Genomic DNA, 24,944 nt, shown 5'->3' on the forward strand with positions numbered 1-24,944 from the left:
ACTTCCCACCCTATTCCCCTATAAACCCACAACCCGCTACAGAACATATTTATCAATTAATCAATTAATTAAAATTAATTACCAATTAATTAAAATTAATTTAGAATTCCTACTAATTAATAATTAATTTAAAATAATTAAATTACCTCCCACCCTATTCCCCTATAAACCCACAACCCGCTACAGTACTAAAATACAAAATTTAATTAAATTACATAAAAATAAAAGAAAAACATAATAAATACATAATAATATACACAAAAATAATTTAAAAATCGATATTAGTAACATAGAAATTATTAACATCGATATTACTGACATCGATATTTCAAACTTCGATATTACTAATATCGATATTAAATCTATCGATATTACTTATCTTCTATATCATGTCCCTTCGATATTTAAACTTCGATATAATTGTATATCGATTTTTAAATATCGATATTTTGTCTGCATACCATCCTCTGCATACAATGACGCTGCACGAAGAACGGCTTTAGTCGTTACACCCCAGTGTTCATCACTTTGTCTAAATGGTTCCATTGCAATCACAAAAAGGAATGGCGAGAGAGGGCATCCATGACGGGTGCCTCTATCCACTATGAAGGAGCACAAGATACACTGCCCCGTCCTCAACCTTGCCATCGAAGCTGTAAATAAAAGGCAAATCCATTTACACCTGATTCTGCCAGCACCAATCCCTAGCCAGACTTCCAGCACTTAGACCCAGCGGAGAGAGTCAAATGCCTTTTCCAGACCTAAGGCAATACATGCCGCTCTCTGAAAAATGTCAGAAGAACTGCCAATGACATTCCAAATCCTTTGCAGATTATGTGAAGTGTCTTGGCCTGGAATAAAGCCTGATTAGTCAGGGTGTTTCAACGGGTGGTGATTCAGGAGCAACTGGTAAGCTAGTAATTTAGTAAGAATTTCAAAATCAGCATTACACGTTGACATGTCTGTCTGTACTTTATGGGATTTAAGCATATAGAGATCATAGCTTCATTTAAGGCGCTTGGGAGGTGACCCAGACCCAGAGAGAAAGAATACAGCTGAAGCAGTAAGGGTGCCAACTGGGGTCAAAAAGAGTGTGGAATTACCATGGATCAGGTTCGGGAATCTTCCACTGGGACAGATCATGTAGGACAGCTCTGAGCTCCTCCAATGACAGAGGAAAATCAAGGTCTTGCCTAGCCATCGCAGTCAAAGAGGTAATAATAGTGAGCTGAGGAAGGTGCCAACCGACAAGCAGTGGAGGCAGCTGGGGCTTTATACAGGTCTTCGTAACAAGTAGCATTAGCATCATTAATAGCCGATTAAGTAATGTGTCTCACCAAAGGCAATGGCATGGCAAGATGCGCCTGGAGCCGACCTGCTGTATCACCTTCCTTATGAGTCCTGGCTCAATAGGCAAAGTAATCAAAGTAGTGCAATTTTTCCAGGCTGTCAAAATTGCAGCGTGCAACCAATTTAACTTCTGTTGACTTGTCTCGGTTGTTTGGGTGTAGCTGCTAAGAGTCTGCAGTGAAGTCTCCATTTGAGTAAGCTCCCCCGTAAAAACCATCAGTGCCCCAACCACAGACTTAATGCAAACCCATGAGTGACAACTTAAAGGCATCTCACTCTGCCTTGGAAGATAAGGCAGTCCCCTCATTGTCAGCGAAATGGGAATCAATATGTTCATGGAAGGATTGGTGAAACACCACATCGTCTGCAGATTAAAGGTCAGAATCGGCACCGGTCACCGACCCCAAACTAATTCAATATGAAGGGGATTATAGTTCAACAGCATCCGGGCATTATATGAAGCTGACATGATATATGAGGGGATGACAGGGGTGCCTGCAAGCCTTTATATTTTAGAGTTGCTGAATTTAACTGGAGAATTATAGAAGTAGTCCCTCCGGAGTCGGAATTTCAGGTGCCAAATATATCCTAGTTGCCATCCTTCCTGCCTAGTCTAGAGCACTCTTGATGCCGGGATTGAAGAGGATGGTGGAATCAGGGCGTTGAACAATCTAGGGTCATGTCTAGCACACAGTTAAAGTCACTCCCTAAAACCGACGGGATTGTGACCCAGTCTAGCAAACAGTCAAACACAGTGGCCCAAAAACTGGTCTGAGCCATGTTGGGGGGCATAAATACTGCCAAATACCAGGGGAGAGCCATCCAGCTGGCCCAAAGCAACACATAGTGACCATCTACACCAATCTTGGAAGCTTCAACTTTAAACAGGACTCTGACCTTGGTTCAAAGTACCACCCCCCTGGTATATGTGGAGGAGCTAATACCAAACAACTGACGTCCGCCATGTTTTGCATAGTCAGAAGACCCCCTTAGCCAGCTGATGTTTATTTGCAGAATAGCCATGTGTGTTTTCTACCGGACCAGAGTGGAAAGGAGTTTGTAACATTTGTGGGGAACATACATCCACCTGCCATTCCCAGTTACCAAATTATACTGACTTGTGAATGGCACAGTTAGGAGTACAATAGGGAAGCATAACAATTACTCACTAGGCCTAAGTGGCGAGGGGCTAAACAAGGATTGTGCCCCTTTCAAAGTGAATCTGAGGTCCTAATGTCAGAAACGATGCATGTTAAAGGAACTCCCAACAGACTAACAGCCAAGAATAAAACCTAGGGCCAATACCCAACATAGAACACCACAAAAGTTAGTTAAAACCCAGCACAGGAGCTTGGTGGAGATGGCGAGGCCTGTCTGCCGAGAAGCTACTAAGGCTGCGTGATAACCACATTGAAGAACAGAAACTAAAAGAATCCAAGCAGAGACATTGTCTGTGAAGGGAGATACAGCATACGCAATGGGGAGGTTTGGAGCATTTAGAGGCCACTCAACAATCAGAAAGGAGTACGCAGGCACGGAACCTCTGCCGAGACCTTGTCCAGAAGAGGATCCTGAAATGATGGAACCAGAGATAAGGGTGGAGCCGGACTCTACCGAGCCTCCAGTCAGTCCAAGGAAGACTTTGAGTCTGTATAAATTGTGACTACTGGCAGGAAATAACGAAGTGTATTAATTTACCAAGGAGCGCAGCTTCTTTTTGAACTGCATAAATGAGGAACAGATGTGCTGAACAGAAAGTGTATAATCTAGAATGACTTTTGCAGTGTCGAACTGGAACTGATCATTTTTTCGGGCTTCTGATAGTATCTAAACCCTCTCTTCGACATTGAGCCGCCAGTCTCTGGGTTTATCCGGGAGGTGAACTCTGGGCCAGGACCTGTTGCCCCCTATAAAAGAATTAGCAGGATGACATAGAGCTCAGGCCACCAGTTTCTCCAACCAATTTTCCATGAATCACTGGGGTCTTCTCTATTCATTCGCTCTGGGAAGACGATGCGGTTCATATTGTTGCAGCAGGGTCATCTCTCCTCATTGCCAAGTCTGTCCTGCAAGAGCATAATGCATTCCAGTACATGCTGAGTGTGCTTTGATGGGAAACTGCTGGAACGTAAACGTCTAGAAACAATTCCCTTTGGGGCTTTCTTTTAGCATACCAACTTTGCAACCAGCATCCAAACTTCATTCACACCTTACTTGCATTCAATCCACAGAGGGTCAATCTGTTCAGTTGCCAGAATTTCTTTTCATCAATATAATTTTGTAAACAGTATTTCCTTGAAGGAATTTATTAGATGTGTTTGCACATGAAATCTATTGTGCACTATATCATTTATGCTATTGATGATGGATCAATGCACTTTTGTTTAGCTACATTTATTGATTTTGTTCATATGGTAATTTTTACGCTTATTGTTTTTAATGTACAATATTTATGTATTACTCTTTTTAAATGACAGAATTGCGTCTGATGCAAACCAATCTAATAAATTCCTTTAACCCCTCCCATGCTGGTGACGAACCCCAGCCGTCACGCCCCGCGGTGGGCGTGTGCTGATGACGGCTGGGGTTTGTCACGGCCCAGCCCTGTTCGTTTGTTTACAGCACAGGGGGGAAATCGCGGCCGCAGCGAAGGGGGTAAGGAAATACTGTTTACAAAATTATATTGATAAAAAAAATTCTGCCAACTGAACAGATTGACCCTCTGTGGATTGAATGCAAGTAAGGTGTGAATGAAGTTTGGATGCTGGTTGCAAAGTTGGTATGCTAAAAGAAAACCTCAAAGGGAATTGTTTCTAGACTTTTACGTCTTTGTGGTGTCCTATCCCTTTGGTGTGTTGGACCCCTCTCTTTATATTTGAGAAACTGCTGGAACAACACAGGCTCAGCTACGCGTACCCGAACAATGCAAGCACAACCATGCTTACCTTAACCAGCATATGCGTGGTTAAGGCATATTTGCGGTCTAGCTGATGGAACGGGCGGGCCCAGGAAGAGGAAGGATCAGGAGAGGATGTGGTAAGGTACGTGGGGCTGAGTTTTGGGGCGTAGTTTTTAAGGGTTGGGTGTAGCTTTCAGGCTGTAGTGGTTAGGGAGTTTTTAGGGCTCGACTGGGGGGTCAGGAAAGTTTTTAGGGCTCAGGGATGTCAGGGTAGTTTTGAAGGTTTGGGGGGCAGGGCCGGTTTAAGGGCTCGGGGGAGGGGGGTTGGTTTTCAGGAGAGAGGGGGTAGTCTTAGGTCACAGGGTGGGGAGGAAGGGGTCGTTTTTTGGGCCTGAAAGGCCATTTTAGGACTTAGGGTGGGGGCAGGGATCAGGGTAGTTTTTGTGGCTTTGGGGGCTGTTTTAGGGCTGAGAACAGGGATTGCATATATATATATATATATATTTTGGAGTTACGCTTACCTGGTAAGATTTTCTACGCATGTGTCTTTGCCAAACATGCCTTATCAATGCGTATTTTGTTGTAAATGCAAAAAGAACAATTGATGGACAGAATGCAGAACAATGTCATACATTCACCCCAGTACAGAGATCTGGGCCTAAATCCATCGTTTTTTTGCTCACCATGCCATTCCAGTTTGGACCCAGCCATATGCAAGTCAGTCTTGACCCTGCACTCAACGGGAACAGTCCAGCCCGAACTGCCAGGCCAGTCTCCGGCTGGACTGTTTCCATGAGGCACAGGGTCAAGGTTGATTTGCATATGGCAGGTCTACACTGGGGTGGCATGGTGAGCAAAAGAATGATGGATTTAACCCAGATCTCTTGTTCTGGGGGTGAATGTTTTGATTTGTTTGGCATTCCGTCCAACAATTGTGTCTTTTATTTTGTTGTAAAGGCATGGCTAGATTAGCGTGACTCCAGCATCAACATTAAAGTCAGGATTCCAGTTTCACATGTAATTGGGCACTCCCTGTAAGGGTACACCCCTGTTTACCATTCAAGCAACAGTCCTGTACCACAGATATGTACAAGAAAAAGTAAAATATAGTTTTCAAATCAGGTATGTAGCACAAACTAAAATTATATATTCATAATTAGTGTCCCAGGTGCGTGAAAATTGGCATTTGGCTTCGCATGTTCCTAACCAGCTTTTCCTTTTCCGTTCTCATCTGTGTGTTTAATAGTTTACGTCTTTAATATGAGTAGAAATGCCCTACCATACAGTCACTAACCTCAGCAAGCAGAATACACCCAGCTCCTAAGCATTATTAGTTTTCTCCGAGATCAAAATAATAATTACATTTATTTAAGTCTGCATTGCTCTGAAAGTGAATTAAACATTTTCTGTCCACAACAACAACAATTTCCTTCTGGGACTGTGATTGTTTAATTAATTTTTAAATAGTGTTGTGTTCAACCTCCATTAAATAGAAACATTGTCATAATTAAAACCTCCACTTGGGTCACGTTTCAGTGTGAGCCACTAATTGTTGTTCAGGAAGCTTCAGAAGAGAAAAGCTACGCTTTAGGTTTTCCTAATGAAAATGTGATTTACAGCTTTTAAGAGCTGTGAAGAGCACTCCTCTAAGCAAGTGGAAGAAATCAAAAGTGGCTCTCAGGTATATCAAACCATGAGGGATACTGCTACTTGCAGGGATTCTCGTTGGCAGGCTATGGGGAAGAGAGCTATAGCCGTGATGTAAGCTTTGTCTGATCTTCCACACGACCTAACCATGTGGACTCATCAAAGTAAACCATTTTTCTTTTTCCCACATTTGATACTATGGTCTGACCAGCAAGGCAAACCTTCGAGAAAAAGTGTATATGATATGTATATAACAAAACGAGAAAACCTGAAAATCAATACAGTTAAAAGAAATAGAAGTGCAAGTAAGTGACAACAAATTAAGACAATTGAAAAAGGGTTCAGTCCTTCTTGAAAAAAAGAGCAAGCGACCTACTTTTGGTGCATTGTTTTTGGTGGACTCTCTTACTGCAGATTCCTCACCTTGTGAATAGGGGTGGGCAGAATTTGCGTAGTCGCGGTACGCAAAACTTCGGGAAATGGTAAAAAATCTCCGCGAGCACGCAAAGGTTCTGCGAAAACACGGAATTGCTTGTTCCGCCCGTTCGCAATTCTTTTTTCCTGTTTGCGAATGCTGTCTGCGTGCTCAGGGAGAAATATCTTGCGAACACGTATTTTGAAAGCGCGAACAAGCAAAAATTCTGCAAAGCTGCGGATCGCGGAACTTTTGGCAATTCCGCGTTCTCGGCAGAACGCAAAATTATCCAAATTCCGCAAATTCCTTGAGCGGAATTTACCACCCAGGCCTACTTGTGCACACACCGACGTGCCAGACAGGGTCTGGAATCTGGGGTTGCTGGGTCTGCCTCAATCCAAAAGTGACCCCTGAGCCACATTATAACCTTAACCTTCATATGTCAACCTTAGATTCTTTCTGATATCTGTCCATGCTTTTGTGTGCATATTGTGTCAGTGCGTAGATTTCAAAGTGGGAATGTTTTTAGGAATAACCAGAAGGCGATTCTACAGAATGGAAAGTAGTGGTACAGTAAGGAATCTCCAGTTAGATAGAGTATCAACAAGGAAGAGTATTATCGAAGGTAAGTAAGTTGTACTTTTAATAGGTACTATGAACCACAGATTACTCACCTTGCTAATATTTACCAAAGCAATATTTTTCCTGGTGGTATGTCAGTAGAATGGCTCAGACACAAAAGTTATGCAGGACCGAATGGGTAATATGCTGTTCCTGCCAAACAAGGCTGTCCAGGCAATAGTGTTTTGTGAATGGGAGAAGTGTTGTACACATTGAAGCCCGGCAGATATACAAAACAGGCACTCCTCACACCAGTAGGGTGGTAGCAGCTTTAGCATTGATGGATTGAGCCTGCCGACCTTCTGTAGGCCAGACGATAACAGAGCTTCATACAAAGAACAATCCATCTGGGGGCGGTCCGTTTTTGCAATGCTTTCCCCTTGCTTTCTCCTTCTGTGTCTCTGAGAAACCCACAAAGAGCTGATCATCTACTAGTTGATCTTTAGTACCATAGATGTACAATGGAAGCTCTTGTCATGTCTAGGCACATGGCGTCTCTTTTTCTGCTTGACCAGATGAGGAAGAGCAAATAACATAAATAGAGTAATGGGTTGATCAGTGTGGAAAGACATCGCAGGGTTTGACAGAAATGTTGCCTTAGTAATTAGCACCTATTTGTCTAGGAAGATGATGGTGGATGGTGGATGTACAGAAAGTGCTTGCTGATGTGTTTGCTATGAGAGAGACAGTTTTTTAAGGTGAGCAACCTTAGAAGACAACTGTGTATTGGTTCAAATGGATTGCACATCTAGAAACTTAAAACCAGATTGAGGTCCCATCAGGGCATCACAAAGGGTTTTGGCAGGAACATATGGACCATCATTTTAGAAAGACTAGTCACAACTGGTGAGTTAAATAAATATGGCTCATCAGGCAACTGTAGAAAAGCTAATCAATCTAATAAATAACCTTTAACTGTTGCCACAGCAATGCCTTGCTGGTCTAAAGTACATGGAGCAAATTACCGGGCATACAAGGGTTGGATGTGTTGTTGAGAAGAACTACAAACCACACATTTCTACCAGTGTCCTGCATTGATAGTCTATGTAGAAGAATGCCTGGCATCCAAAATCATATTCAAGACTTCAGAAGGGAGACCAGAGGCATTCAACTGTCGCCATTCAATCTCCAAGTATGGAGGTATAAGTTGCACAGGCTCAGCTAAAGTACCCTGCACTGTTGTCAGGAAGTCCTCCTGAAGCGGCAGCTGAATCAGAGGACTGATGTTCATGGCCGGAATTTCTGTGGACCACACTCTCCTGGCCCAATCCAGAGCCGCTAAGATGACTAGAGCCCAGTACTTCCTGATCTTCTTCAGAAATTTAAGCTGGAGAGGTCACGGTGAGAAAGCAGATTGGAGTCCCATGCTCCAAATCAGAGAAAAGGTGTCTCTAAGAGAGAACTGTCTTGGAAACTCCAATGCATACATTTCTGGGAACTGCATGTTCTTGACAGAGGAAAAAGAATAATCCGGTTTCTCCTATTCTTGGAAGATGCCCTTTACCACCTGTGAGTATAGCTTCCATTTGTGATCCGCTAGGCAACAGCAAGTGAGGTTCTATACCCTGGCGTTTAAATGTGTTGTACAAGCAGGGTATTCCCTGATGAATCAGCCAGTTCCAAAGGCACAGAGCCTCCTGGCCCAGGTTCCATGACCGCTAACCTGCTTTGTTTGTTGTAGGACCACATAGCTGTGGGGCTGTTTGTAAGAACCGGAACCAGTGTTCTATTGATGGATAGGAGGAAGGCTTTTAGCGCCAAACGGATTGCCCACAACTCCAACAAGTTGATGTGAAGGCGGTCTTCGGCTGAGGATTAGAGTCATCTGATCTACACCTCTCCCAGATGACTGCCTCAACACGGAAATGATGCATCCATCATTACTGTTAGTTCTGGGTTGAGAAGAGAAATGACTTTAGCGCTGATCCAATTGCGGCCCAACAAACACCACTGAAAATCTTTCACAGCCTATTCCAATACCCACATGGAATGTGAAAGGTTCCCTTGGCTTCAGATCTCACTGCTAGTCCACTACTTTCCCACCTGGCATGGTATAACTGCAGGATCCAGGAGGCCATGAGGTCAAAAAGCCTCAAAACTGCTCTCACTGAGACACGATCAAGGGTTAAATCATAGGGATCATAGTTTGAATGCCCGAGACTCATTGAGGTGGAGGGAAGGCTTGAAACAGCAGGATGGCCTCTGTGAAGGAGTTTGGTATGACTTTGACATGTTGCAGGAAAATGCAAGAGATCTCACCAGGTTGGTCATTGTCTGGAGGTGGTTTATGACTATTTGAGGCAAACCTGCCTTCAGTAACCAGTCATCTGGTATTCTTGACCTCTGAAGATGAGCAACTACCACCACCATCAATTTTGTGAACACCATAGGACTGCTGGTAAGGCTGAAGGGGAGTACAGAGAAGTGCACATGTTTGTGGCCCATTTGGAATCACAGGTAGCATATTTGAGACTGCAAAATGGGAATGTGGAAATGAGCACCACCATCCAGTTGCCTAGATAGAAGGCACAACAAACTTGGGCTAGAATGAGCATCATGAACTTGTACTTCTTAAAGAAGTAGTACAGGGTGTGGAGGTCCTCTGAGAGAAAATGCCAGCGGACTAATGCTTCTACACCTCACGCTAGTTTCAAATATAGTAAAGGTCCAGCGCAACAAACCCGGGAATCAGCCCTCAGGTGACGCCTCTGTGGTTCAGATCCTATATGAAGCAAGGGGTGGGCATGCGCCTGGTAATGAAGTCCAGCGATGGGTATTAGATTTTCAAAGAAAGTCTTTATTTAGAATTGCTTATTTCTCACGATATAGAAGCATTAAACTCAGCTAACGTGTTTCATTCTCTCACGGAGAACATCATCAAGGCTCAAAAGGGCGAGTACCCTCATGAAACTGGAGTCTGGCTACACATAGATTGAACTTCAATGAGGTATATTGGGTGCAGTGTTGAACTTCGGCCCTCAGGCATTTGCTCTGCATCTTGAGAGGCCACACTTGGCCCTGCAAATTCCAGTTTGTGTCCAGTGTTACTCCCTGGGTCACTGACCACACCTTCCTACCATTTCTTCATTTAGTACAGCTCTACACTTAGAGGTCAGATCCGGCTTTATTCACTTGCCACACTGCGCCTGGCTGTACTGTTCTGGAGCGCGAACCCACATTATCTCTTAACTCTAAATTTCAAGTCTATATCAGCCCCTTATTTACAGATATGAGGCATGAATATTTTTTCATGGGATTTGCCTTATGGCGTTTCAACTCACATGCTAAACGTGTCTTAGAATATACCATAGCACTAACCTGTTGTTTTCTCTATGTTTGAGCATTGCTGGAGATGAGAGGGTTGTTCAGAAGCTCTGGAGTGCATGGATGTTTCTTACCTGGTCTTGGGGTTGCCATGCAGCCCGGTTGAGGATAAAAGAAATACTCTAGCACTGCATTACTTTAGATATTGAAATATTTATTTGCATGCTTTGTTAACAGTAAAGCATTGCATGTGTTTTCTTGTGTTGGATAGATGGCATCATCTTTAAAGTTTTGAATATTGATTTGCATTGTGTTTGAGTATATATTTTGGATTGTATCATTATGGTGACTGTAAAAAATTGCAGTATTAGTTGGGGGGGGGGGTGAGAACCCACCTCAAATAATAATCGCTATCCTTGTCGGGAAAAAACACTAAAAGTCCCTATTTAACCTGACATTAACTCTCTGGTAGCTTGGCACAAAGCAGTCTGGCTTAATTTAGAGTTAATGTGCATAGCAATTACACAGTACTCAAACAGCAATGAAGTAAAATCACAACCCAAGAAAAATCTTAATTTAGAATGATAGGGAAAATTTTAATGAATATAATGACACCAAAATGACAAAACTCCTGTTAGCAGAACCGGAGATATGAATTTTTAAAGGTTGAATTAAAAACAGTGCCACAAAGCACCAGCCATGGTTATCTGGTCATGCTAGACCAGATCAAAGCCAAAAGTTAGTGCTGACCACGATGGAGCGCAGGTCGGATATGGAGCCAGGTTTGTCCCTGGTAGAAAGATTACCATTGAACTTAGACATTTTTATGGAAGTAGGATGTACTTCAGCAGGCCAACCCAGCAAGCTGAGGCTAGCTGGCCATTCCACGGCTGTGGTTTCGACAGCAATATCATCCTCTGTCGGTTTTCCAGGCAGAAAAGTTGGCAAAAATGTTCAATTTTCCGCCCTTGAAATTTAGACAAAGGAGGACGACACTCTAATACCAACCAAGGGTCCAGGACCTTGGGGGCACAATGTGTGTGTGGGGGGGGGGGTAGGACTGCCTGAAGCAGAGGCCAGTAGCAGTGTCCAGGAAAGGTCCAGTAGGAACTTGTCAACAATGGCAGTTGCAGTGAGAATGGACTCTGAAAGCTTGTTGTGTTCCTGTAATTCATACAGGATGTCAGCCAACTGAGCTTGTTGTCACTTCAGGTGTCCTGAGGCAAGCAGGTCCAATCTTTATTCAGGTTCTTCAGACAGCATGGCAGTCCCTCTATTGATGCTCCACTAGTACAGGAGTGTTCTTAGACAAGCTTTTTGGGGTTCACTTTTATGCCCTTAGCTATGAAGTGATAAATCTCCAGGGTCAAATGCTATACCAGCAGAAGGTTACAAAGTTGGTGATCCTGTGCTGCAATGTAAACAAGCTGTTTCAGTCCTTCTGGAAGCATCGCTCCATTCCACAGGAACTGAGAGAAGTGTCTATCATATACCTCTGTTAGAAGCCGGATTTCCCTCGTGCACCGTTGTTGTCAAGTGTGCGACCCGGACCCCGCGCTCCCACGTTAGGCAGATTGACACGAGCAGCCAGGCTTATCTCCAAGGCACGAGTGTTCAGTATGTGCAACCACGCCCACAGCAATCCCAATGATGTCAACACAAATGGACTCCACACGAGTTTGTATAAAAGGAGTACACTTTATATAAAAAGATATACGAAATGACCACACGATACAGCTCCAACATATATACAATGGGTAATATTGTTCCCGGTGGGTTGGGCGGTCCTAATCCCCAACCACCGCTTCCAACCAACAGTTACGCTGACTTTTAACCGTTCTCAACAGGTTAGGTACGACGTATCACTAGATTCACACACGTTGCAAAATACAAGGAATACTGCTCTACTTAACGATGCCACAGTGGCTTGGCCTCACTCCAGAACCTTGTCACCAAGGGCAAGGCGCACTCGGGCCGGTAGTTCAGCTCCTGCGGGGCTGCCGGTCCGGGCCGCCAACGTTCAGCACAAACTCTTCCCATGAACCTTTCCACACAATGCTGGTGCTAGCTCTCGTTGCCTTCAAGAGCCCGATCACTTGGCCCTACTCTCCAGCGCAGTTAGGATTTCTTCGCTCCTTGGTGCTCACCGCTTCCCAGTACTCCTTACCAGCACCTCCGGTGGCACCTTCGACACTCACCCCCGGCGCATCCGAAACACACTCCCTCTCCTGGTGCACACAGTCTTCCCTCGCTCTCCACTAACACCCGAGTCGCACCACGACACGCACACTGCACGTCTCAGTCTCACCTCTCCTTCAGGTGCACATGAGGTATCAGGCGCTCTCCACTAGTGCCCTGACTGCACCACCATTCGCTGACCCGCGTGTCGGAGACTCACTCTTTCTTAGTGCCCACGATGTCCCAGCACTCTTAACTAGTGCCCGGACTGCACTGCGACACGTACCCTCTGCGCGTCCTGAATCTTGGCTCTCTTCCACGATGTCCACAATCCACAGGCACTCCAACACCTGTAGCCACACAACGACACGCATCCTGCGCGTCAGAGTCTTGATTCTCTCCGGGTGCCCACGATCACCTTAGGCACCCCTTCGGTGGTCTCAGGCTGCCACAACACAGTCCCACCACTGCGCCCCTTGAGGCTTCCTGGAAACTTTTATGTTCCTGTGTTTCTGAACAGGGAGCCAGCTCACATCGGGCCCTTGGGGTACAGGACGCAGCATACACCAAAGTACTGCTAAGGAAGAAGGGGGGCATGACCCCTTTAGTCTCTCCTCCGTCAAGAGCTACAAACTGCCCACAAGCCCCAGATCACGAAGCAATGGTAAAGTGTCCTCCGCACCCTATTCAGCAACTCTTCCTGAGACAGAGGTTTTCTTCCTGATCGCGGACAGGTAAAAGCCGCCAGAGAATCGACCAGTCCACAGCATCTTCTAAGCACTCCCCGCACTTCTCTGAACAATACCGATACCATTCTCAACGATATTGTCTACATAACAAAAAACAAAGTTTTGGGCTTGCAAGTCTTCCAGTTATACCCCTCTTTGTCTTTTTCTTTGAAGTTTCCTTGTGCTCAGGGGACCCTAACCCTTCCCTAAATCAGTCTAGCATATCTCCCCCCAGTGTCACCATCCTCCCTTTGCTACTGGGGACCTGGACCTTTAATCACTCAGTGGCAGAAGGGTCTATTGTGTTATGGCTCTGAACCAGGTCTCTTCACCTCGCAAAGTCTCTCCTTCTCCCGCTCCAGGTGTACGGCAGCCTGGCGCCGTCCCCAACCCTCCCCTGGTGCACGACATCCCTCAGCCTTTCTCACCTCTCCCAGATCCATGCAGGCAATTCACATTCTGCTGAGACACACAAAAAGGTCTAAAGCACAAACTCAGCCATTTTCTCAAACAGCAGTTTCTGGACACACAGTGTCAGAACCATGTACCCAAAAAGATGCGTTACGAAGCTGTGAGTTCAGACATACCAAACTTCACTGTTCCATTTCCAATTCTTGGGAAACTAGGCTAACAATACTGCACCCAGCCTCCCCCATTCTGTCCGATGGGCAGGATGGCCTTTCACCAAGGAATATTTTCCACTGTCAGGGCCTAGCACCCACATTGGCACAGGTCCTGACTTTTACCCACCCTGCACCCTGCCTAGGGGTTACACAGGACGTCCTACAGTGGTGCCCCATGTGTACACAAAATGGAAAGTAAGGCCTGACAAGTGGTAGCACTTGTCAGGACAACATGCTAATTTAGTTTAATGCGCGCAGGCCCTACATTGAAGACCTGTGTTCCCTCTCTGCACATTTCTTTAGTACTAGCTCTGGCACACACATCTCTGGCACACACATCACTTAGGGATCTTGCAAGTAAGGCAAACATACCAATCAGAGACAACAAAACCCCATCACAATGTATACAGGGAACATCTGTACTTGTACACTGATTAGCAGTGGCAAATACCTACAGCATCTAACTTCACAACAATCTGTCAGGAATACGGACTAGGGGAAAAGCAAAAAGTTTAAGTGAACTTTAGTTAACAAGGCCAAGTCCAACAACCTCTTTAAGAGGAAGGGCAATCACCAAGTATGCAACAGTCACCATGAAATCTCTCTGCTCTCAACAGCGGGGAAAGTTCTTTCATGAGTTCTGCTGAACCATCTGCTCACCCTCCTGGAGCAGGGCTAACTGCCAGAAATGCAGTGCCGCTTCCAGGGACATGAGACCATTGACATAATCTTCACTGCGTGTCAACTTCAGGAGAAGTGTCAAGAGCAGAATCGCAAACTCTACACAACTTTTGTGAACCTCACAAATGTGTTTGACTCTGTCAGTCACCAGGGACTGTGGAGGATCATGTTGAAATTCATCTGTCTGGACAGATTCATACTAATGGTATGGCAACCTCATGACGGTATAATGGCTCCTGTCCTGGATGATGGTGAAACATCTAAGGCTTTTCCAGTCACCAACATCATCAAACAAGTGTGTGTTCTGGCACCCATGCGGTTCAGCAAGATATTTTCGGCCACTCTGACTGATGCCTTCCAGCATTGCCCTGGGGGACTAGGCCTAAAGTATATAAAGGACGGAAAACTCTTTAATTTGATGTGACTGCTTGCCGTCACCAAGGTGAAGGAAACTGTCCTGTGAGATTTTCTCTTTGTCGAGGATTGTGCTCGGAATGATTGTACAGAGCCAGAAATGCACTGACTGGGGTTATGAGCGAGCCAGCTTCCTACGCCCCTGCACAAAAACATCCATCACTGTAAATAGGCAGAGACTGCAGGCAGGTGGCCACTTCCCACACCTGAAACGTACCCTTTCCTGAGCACTGTCAATCGATGCTGAAGTAGACTGCATAAATGCAAAAGCCAGAGTTTGAGAGGGTCGAGGGATCTGCCTGCCATTGAAGCTGAAGATCTACGGAGCAGCGGTGCTTGTAAATGTAAATGTAAATGTACAGGAATTTATATAGCACAAATCACCAAGCGGTTTCTAAGCGCTTGCTTAGGGAACCCGTCCTGGTATTCCCCTGTGAGATAACCCCAGCAGGGTATCCGCAAGGTGAAAGCCAGGCATCCCACCGCAAGGGGCCGTTGTGGAGATTAAGCAAGCTATTGCCCAGAGTCGCAGAGTGTGAACCCGTGAATCGAGTAGGCACCGGAGCGAGAATTGTCGAGTCCATGGACATTTTAGGACTCAAGACCCCGCCGAGCCGGGAATTGAACCCTGGTCCCGGGCTGACCTCTGCTTCCAGGTCTGCCTCCTCTAACCAGTGAGCCACACTTCTCCTCTGCTTGCAACTCTGCTACACCCCTGTGATACGTGGACTGTCTACCAGAGTCATGCACAATGGCTCATTAACTTCCACATGTCCTGTCTGCGCAAGCTTCTAAGGATCAGATGGCAGGACAAAGTGCTGGATACTGAAGTTCTTTCCAGAGCCAGTCTGCTACCAATTCATGCACTGATGATGAAAGTCCAGACCAGATGGGCTGCACATGTTGTCAGAATGTCACATGACCGCATCCCCAAACAGCACCTCTACGAAGAACTCACACAGGGAAAGTGATCCCATGAAGGACAAAAAAATGCTGTTCAAGGACAAGGTGAAGGCCTCCCTGATGTCCCTCAAGATCAACACCACCACCTGGGGAACCCTTGCACTGAACCATTCAGCTTGGTGCAGGAACATTCACAAAGGCTGCTAAACCTCTGAATCCCGGCACTCTGCTGAGGCTCAAAGAAAGCATGAGCTGCACACGTTCAGAACTGCCTGCACATCACCACGTCTGCCCAACTTGTGACAGGACAATTCATGCCTGAATCGGACTACTAAGTCATCTGCGGAGGCACAGAGCCTGGTCAACCAACATATTAGATGCTGAGGTCTTCCTCGACAACAATGGATGAACATCATAATCAGGATATTCCCCGACCTGTGGGACCTTTGTTTAGTGTGTGCGCATTTGAGAGTACTGTTGTATCCCAGCATCCATATTGTCGATGTTACCTAGTGATGGTTACCTATTTGGAGGAGCTGCTCAGAGGATAAAGACAGTTGATGCAGATGCAGACATGCCATGGGGTTGCTCCATGTAACTTAAATAAATACTTATTCATCCAAATCTACAAGTCTACTTTGTAATAAGTACTACCACAGCCATTTTCACCTGCCCTTTTGTATACATTTTCTTATTTGCCTGTAGCATTTTAAAAGTGTGTATATTGAAGTACTTTATCTTTTTATAAGTAAAATACTGACTGAACAACGATTTATTAAGGGTTTTATTTTGGGTTCTTGAGTCAGCCTTGGACTGCCCTACCTCGCAGCCCTCAGAGTTAAGTGATACAAATGTGCACCTGCTGCCCAGTTGGGGGACTTCTACGTTACGGAGGTTGGGTGACACCAATGGCAAAGGACCCCAGTTCCTACAATTAAGTCTAGTTCCATCAATTGGGTCCAGTTCCACCAATTGGTTCCATTTCCACCTGCCTGCCTTGAGTCACAAGCAAGCCTGATTTAATACAGAATGCCACAGACAACCCCTGTCATCAAGATACTGAACTCAAATGTTGACTCATAGGGGACCTCCATAGTTATCTGATAGAGCAGATGTTTAATTCAATACATACTTTTGTAAAATTGTCAACAATGTAGTGGCATAAAAGTCTCTGTGAATTTTACAGATGGCTCGCAATTAAAATTGTATCATGCTATGAAATGTATTTTTATCTCGCAGATTTGAGGAGCAGTTAATTTAAATCACAGTTGCTCCTTGTTAAAATGTTTAATTGCAATAAACACACCGATTCTCCATGTATTTTTATTTGTTTACTTTGTATATTTATGAGACTCATCTGTCTTCAGCATGTTATCTTTATTATGGCACTCAGAGTGCCAGGAGGGCGCGAGGCAGATGTGATTGCTGACAGAGAACTGGTTTCCCTGGTGACTAAAATCTCCTCACTGTTCTCTGTAGTCAGTGTTTCTCCAGAGACTTTCCCAACACTGAAACGAGTCAAGAAGTGCGTATAGGAAAGACATGATTCAAATGTGTTGTGGCAGGCCACAGTGGATTGCAGTGTTTGCCGAGCCTGAAGTTTGGAACACGCATTTTTATAAGAATGGCTTTAAATTACTGTGGGCAATGTTAATATCAAAAGGAGAACTGTCATAAAACATAATTTCAAAGTGTTTACCACATTAGCATTTTATTCGCGTTCTGTACACACACACACAAACCCCCAAGAATGCCAGCCCTCTGGTAGATGTCTTTATAGAGCAAAGTTGTCGGCAAATAATTGTCTTTAACTTTTAGTTTTCTCATTGGCTTTTTAAAAAAAATAACAAATGGACATGTACAGGTAATCTGTTTCTCTATACTTCAGCGCACAGAAGTAACCTTTAGAAGTAAACATTTGATTGGTGTTAGTTTACAATGTAAAAAGCAAGTGTCTCAAGATACGAAGATTCTAAACATATTTAATATGGGAATACAGGTAGGTTATTCTTAACGATACCTTTGGGATCCTTTAATATTCCACATCACTTGTGAATGAGACCTGAGGGGAAGACCCTAAATTCAACTTCCTGCCTTGTAAGTTAAGGGAGCAGCCCCCAGTGGTCCTGTATGTCTAAGTACTGGCTGGTGGCAGACAAAAGAGTAGTCATGTTGTGAGGTCTCGTTGTACTGAGGGGAGTTGTCGACCTGTCTCCCTCTGTAACTTGAAGTCCAGAGGAGGGATGTCGAAGAATCATCCTCAATGACTATTGTTGTCCACAAAGGGAATCAACCTTTACAATGCAGTCATTACATCCCAACATCCTTTACATAGCATGTCATTACAACGCAGCCATTACATTGCATGTCACTACAACGCATGCCATTACAACACGTGTCACTACAACGCAGGCATTACATCGCAAGTCATAACAATGTATACCATTACAATGCATAGTACACTTACACTATTCAACACGTACCCTACTGTTGCACTCACTGGAGTTAGAATAGTAATTGTTACCCCTACACTATCCAACAGTTACCCTACTGTTGCACTCACTATAGTTAGAATAGTAATTATTACCCCTATACTATCCAACACTTACCTTAAATGCGATGTAATGGTATGTATTGTAATGATATGCGTTGTAAAGGTATAATGTGATGTCTGGAATGCGTTGTAAAGGTAGTTTCTGAAAATGCGATGTAATGGCATGCAATGTAAACAAATGCATTGTAAAGGATGTTGTGATGTAAAAACCGTGTTGTAAAGGCATGCATTGTAAATGTATGCGTTGTAACGTCATACATTCGTCCACAAACATCCAATGATCCTCTGCAACCCCCACATCCCTACTATCGGATATTTAACCTTAGAAAATGTCGATGAGATGTTGTGAAAGTGCAGTTGGCTTGTTGTCTAGCTGGCTCTACCAACACTCATAGTCTGTGGTAGGCCCGATGAGCTCTAGGCTCCTATTTACATCCTGGGTGGCTATCGGATTCTGGGATTCTTGCTCGTTACTTTACTTCTCCACTAAACACTACTGTGCAATTACTTTGATTTATGTCTCGTTTTGCATTGAATTGAGATGAGTGCAAACATTTAGAGTTGCAAACTTTGCAAATCTTTACAAATGAACCCATTTGTCCATGGTCACATACGTTTATTTTGGAATGAGTTATGCTATGAATATAGTAAATGTTCATTAGGTTACAAAATATATTTTTAATATTGAAGCAATCTGGCATTTCAAGATTTTTTACTGTGCCAATAAGGTTGTACTGCTGTTTTGACTTTCTTGCCTTTGCTTTCAGTTAGTGACATGTAGAAATTTTCCTTGTCTGTTTTTGTTAGCTCTCTACTGCAGTACTCCAGAATCACCGCCTCACGGCTTCATCATCAGCCAAACTGGTGGCCACCTCAACAGCATGGTGCGCTGGGCTTGTGATCGAGGCTTTCGACTGATTGGAAAAGGCAGCGCGGTCTGCAGGAAGTTTCCCTATGGGTACTATGCGTGGGATGCTCCAGTCCCAGCTTGTCAAGGTAACATATCTTGCGGTGCAAGAAGTACAAGAGAAACAGAAACACAGAGTGCTTGCTCAGTTAATATTTAAAATACACATTTTCATCAGTTTTCGAAAAAGAATGAAACAGCATTCGAATGTGACACCCAGTCGAGCTGCAATATATATATATATATATATATATATATATATATATATACCTTAAAGGAAAACACTTGGACAGTTTTGATATATCATATCAAAAGGCAGTACGTGATATATTTTTAAAAGAATGCTTTAAAGTTGTTGAAGTACCCTCTGTGAGGAAATGTTTGTTTTATCTTAATTGATTCAGGATTTGGTGATTATTGCAATACCTATAATCGAGAATGACTGTCTCTCAGGCCTTCAGAAGACCATCACCCAACAAATAGGGTCCTTTAAATTCACCCACAATGGCGGCCCTGTTCTCTTGTCTTGCTCCTGTCCGATGCTGAGCGGGACCTGCAAAGCAGCTAATGTTTGCTTTTGAAAACTTTCCATAATTCTCAGAAATTTTGCAGATACTCCACATAGGTCGTTAACATTTTCTTATGTGGATTTGACATGAAAATCGGGAATTTCATGTGCCTTTTCAGTTTTTTCAAGAAAAAGAGCACTAGGGTATACTTAAATTCAGTTCCACAAGGGAGATGGTTTTACATGTAGCTTGAGAGTAAATTGCACATCGATTTTAAGTGCCAACTACCACTGGGATAAAATATTGACCTCGGGTATGATGCATGGGGTTGTTCTGGCTACAATCCCGACTGTTTAATATGTAGTGCTCGCAAAACACTTTGTTTCCTCCTGCTTTAGCAATACCCTGGGAGAATCAAGGGGCATATTATCAAGTAAGGGCGTTACATTATCGCCGCTTTTATCGGCAGGAAACTGCTGATAAAGCGGCGATAATGGGCTTGATAATATACCAAACACAGGGGCATATTATCAAGCCGGGGCGATACAATTATCGCCGCTTCATCGGCCGAAAACGGCCGATAAAGCGGCTATAATGGACTTGATAATATGCTCTATGGAATTCCAATCGAAGCCCATGTTAGATGTCTTCACATCTAACATGGGCTTTGATTGGAATTCCATAGAGCATATTATGAAGTCCATTATAGCCGCTTTATCGGCCGTTTTCGGCCGATGAAGCGGCGATAATTCTATCGCCCCGGCTTGATAATATGCCCCTGGGTTTGGTAACTTTGAACAAACTGTGGAGAATATCCCGTGCCTCAGAGTAGGGCAAGATTAGAAAGAAGCTGAAGCCGTTAGCATGTTTTATAGTGAAATGATGAGTAACCTTAGTTGGATCTGTAGGCAGAAGGAAACGTTAGAAGAAGGGCGGAAGAATGTTGTATTGGAAAAAACCTAAGCCTTACATATGAGTAACACTATAATGGATGAGAAAGTGCTTGGGGATCTCACTGATTAGAGAACGTAAGTTCACAGCTCACTTGTCCTACCTCATGCTAATACCTTCATGTGAGATTGCAACTGTTGATTGCCTACGTCCACAATGTGGTTGTTTAATACTGCTACTTAGAGGCCGGGGTTGACAATGTATTTTGCCAATGTTATTGGTATCATGAAGCCTGGTGGTTGTAGTTTTGGCAGTCATGCCATTACGCTGTATGCTCCCAATAAGTTCCATAATCCAAGAACACGTTCCTTTTAATGTTGTTTCCCAAATAAAGAGAATTAAATAAAAATGACTGAAATAAAGAGATCTAAACAGTTTGCAGAGAAAGATTATGCCAGGGTCTAAATCTATAAGGAGCAGAAAACAAGAATTATGGCTAGCCCTGCAATTGAGATCTATACAGAACTTGGCACACGCAATACAACTTGACACACCTCGATTGTTCACCTAAATATGCAGCACTTAGAACCACCTATGACTTCTTTGCAAATACCCTAATCAGGCATTGGAAAATAATGTCCCATGCTGACAAGCTTTTTAGAACCAACTATGACTTCTTTGCAAATACCCTATTCAGGCATTGGAAAATAATGTCCCATGCTGACAAGTTTCTGATCTGCCCCTTCCCTGAAGTGTAATGTTAGCAGTGCATCTGGAATTCTGAAACAAATAAGAGTTGGTTAATATAACATTAAGCAACCTTTGCCAGTGTTGCTACCATGTCCCACACTAAGACCACCACCAAACCTAAGAATTGCCACTAAATGGTGAGGGAAGTCTAAGGACTGTAACCACCAGTAAGAAGGGACTTATTTGCCTGGTTGTTTTGGTGCTTCCTTTGAGTCTCCTGAGGACATGGGTAGCAAGGCAGGTGACAGGTGTGCAAAAAGGCAAGACAGGGTTAGCAGCTGCTATCACCTGGGTATTCCTTATCAGCAGTCATGAGTGACTTTTTTTATGGCACAGCAACATATTAGCTCTCACATTTGTTCCGCTTTAATATTTTTATGACTCCAGTGCCAAGGCATATTTTTTAATTTCATGTATAACATTTAATTTTTCCTTTCTTTTCTATTCTTGGCTTCTATTTTCAAAAACTTTAATTGCCAAATGAAATTTTTGGGGCGGGAGAGTAACTAAAGAATTGTATATGTATATATTAACTATGTTATATAATATACTTCATATGACGTCCCTGCTGAGCCTCCACCAATCTTCTTGGCTTACAAGTGATTAGCCTGGACAAACCCAAGAATCTGTTTCGGGGAGATACTGGGAGACACAAAAATCAACACCTCAGAACGTAGTACGGTTGAAAAGATGAATAATGAGAGGTCAAAACCAAGGTTGAATAAACATTGGGTAATATATTAACTAAAGGACCACTAAATGAGTCAGGAACAAATGATTGTAGCTTTTTCTATGAAAGTCAGAATTGGCAACCGTTAAAATGGAAGTTAATGGTCGTCATGTAAGGAAGTGGGAAATGTAATTAAAATAGAAACATCTTATACTGTGTTTACATTGTAAGTCAGAGCATGAGTGAATGTGGCATGTTATAGACTTGGTGATGAGGCAAGGTCAAATTGCAAGTTGTCAAATCTCCAGAGCTTAGTAATAATAACACAGCAAGATAAAATACGTACAAAAAAACCTAACAATTAAAGATTTCACTGAAGAGTACAAAATGTACAGCATACAATAAGTTGAAAGTGCAAGTGCGCAAATATAAAACCATTTTCACAAATCCCTTCAAAATACACTGCTAAATATTACCGTGCCGATCGAACTGTACCGTTAACTCTTCCAGAAACTTCAGCTACATAATACAAATACCCTAAGATTCTATTTATAATATAAAATACATTTTGCACAGAGGGGACCCTGTGCAACATACATGCAGGGATCTAACCATTACAGATTTCCTTATACAGTACAAAATTCATAGCAGCATACAAGATGTCAAAAAGTGCAAGTGTGCAAATATAATGCCAATATTACGCATCACTTAAAGATTCTACCTAAAATATGAAATACATTTTGCTCAAAAGGGGACCCCGCTCAAAAAAACAAAACATGCAAGGGCATAGCGGATACAGATTTCATTGTACAGACTTCATAGCAGAATACGGAATGTCAAAAGTGCGACTGCGCGAGTGTAATGTCAATTTTATGAATCCTTTAAGGTACCATCATAACTATAGTAATACAAATCTGATTATACCATTTAATGGTCTAAGAACTTCAGCTGTTTAACACAAAGACCCTACAATTCCCATTATAATATGCAACGAGTATTGCCCACAAGGGACTCTGTTGAGATTAGATGATTTCTATGACTTCTGTTCTCTCCAGCATACCTCCTGAATGACTTAGTGCAGCCAGGACATCCTTACCTGGGCATGGTGAAACAAAACCTGTACACTAGAACCTTTGTCATGAGAAAAAAGTACAAAATTTGCACCTCATATTTACAATGTAACCCCAGTTAAGGGGTAGACTACACTTCATCCCTTTATGTTTCAGCCTTGTACTGAACCTCACAAACATTGTCCCTTCATGGACGATAGGCATAGAAGAGTGCTTCTTTTTGAGTGGTCGTCCCACGTTTTTGGACTAGCTTCCACAGTCATTTTGACTGTGCACTGTGCGGCTGCTACACAGACCTCAACCCAGTCAGCCATATTCTCAGTGGGTTTCTTCAGTTTGAGATGTCATAGAACTTCAAGGTATTCCGCTTGAAAACTAGACCTAAAGAGCTTTTCATGGCCTACAATTCCATTTCATGTACCACTCCATATAGATTCTGTACCATAAGAAAAATCTTCAAGTGTTAACAGGTATTAGTGGTGTCCACTTACATAACACTCTCGCACTAGACATCTCCTAGTCAAGGTTATATAGTTTTAACCATGAACATAGACATATTTATATATTTAAAACTATAAGCCAGTATTAAAAGCATAGACAATCCCAATATCCATATTTAATTTCAGATGTGTCATCCTATGACCAAGTCCAGTTCACAAAACTTAACAAGTGTCAGAGGGTATGTGGCAATACCCATCTAGGAAAAGGGCTCAGCATGCTCAAATGCTGTCATCATAGAACTAAATAAATTTTGTTTGCACCCTTGACTCCCTCTGTCTTCCTGAACCCAACAGCCACCAGGCCAAAAACACCTCCACCTTGAACCTTACATTCCTACAATAAGATGGTCAAAACAACAGCATCATTAGGCAAGGCCCGCCAAGGTGAGTAATCTGATATTCTTTGCTCTAGAAGTCAAGCTAGCTATAGTAAGAATAACTCATCTGCTTCTTTTCCAGAGAATCAAGAATCATTTGCAAGGTCTATGGGCATAACTTGCTAATTCATAGTGAAATTCTCATAGGTCATTGGTATATTTTCTATGGTGTTAAGTTACTATTCATAACTTTTTCATCATTTGTCATATTCCATATTTTTAAGCAGAACAGATTGACTAAATCTCATAAATGTACAGGTGAGTAGGTAATTTGCTTCTACACAGCCCTTTTTGCCACACGTGTTGTGTGTCCTCTCACTTCTAGTAGGATAGGTCTCAGTGCTGGTGTGAGAAATGGCCTTTGCATGAATTTTCATCTGTTCAGTCTACAGTGATGAATATATGCCTTCTGTCCTCCGGTTTTTCCTGACTCTGTTTTTGCTGGCTTAAGGAATCTGATCACTTTACCACTGCTAACCAATGCTAAAGTGCATGTGCTTTTTACTTAAAACTAAATCTGGGTGGTGAATTCTGCTCCGCTTGCTGAGTTTGCATCTCTTTGAAGACTCCCTATTTCAAAGACCCAACTGTCTTTGAAATAGGGATTCTTCCACCAAAGACCACCAAAGGAGAGCACTTCTGGAACTGAGGACATTCTACCATGAAAGAGGACTTATTTGCTGCCAGGAGGGACTGCCACTTTGCTGAACTGCTTTGCTGCACTGGCCTGCTGCCTGCTACCTCTTGCCTGGGAGTCAGAAGGACTAGACCTGCATCTCTACATTCCAGCAGTATCTCAGATTGCTTGTTGGCTTGCCTCCTATTTCTGAAGTCTCAGGGATATCAAAGACTTCACCGTGCAGCCTGCAACCAGCTCCTGGACCAGCAGTGGCTGACATGGATTGGAGGTAATAGGGTAGGAGGGAGGAGGACGCGAGGTGAAGCGGGTAAAAAAAAAATGTACCTTCTCGCCGGGTCTTCACCGCCTCTCTC

At 43.4% G+C, this 24,944-nt stretch overlaps 1 protein-coding gene across 1 annotated transcript in view; it reads left to right on the top strand.

The window, feature by feature from the left end:
• Positions 1 to 24,944, top strand: part of CSMD3 (CUB and Sushi multiple domains 3) — a 3,006,114-nt gene that overhangs the window by 2,589,166 nt on the left and 392,004 nt on the right. Inside the window, exon 50 of the mRNA XM_078686868.1 lies at positions 19,085 to 19,273. Within this exon, the coding sequence (XP_078542994.1) occupies positions 19,085 to 19,273 (189 nt within the window). The remainder of the gene's footprint in view (positions 1 to 19,084; positions 19,274 to 24,944) is intronic.

The sequence above is a fragment of the Lissotriton helveticus genome, chromosome 4_1 (genome assembly GCF_964261635.1).
Source record: "Lissotriton helveticus chromosome 4_1, aLisHel1.1, whole genome shotgun sequence".
In the NCBI taxonomy this organism is placed as follows: domain Eukaryota; kingdom Metazoa; phylum Chordata; class Amphibia; order Caudata; family Salamandridae; genus Lissotriton; species Lissotriton helveticus.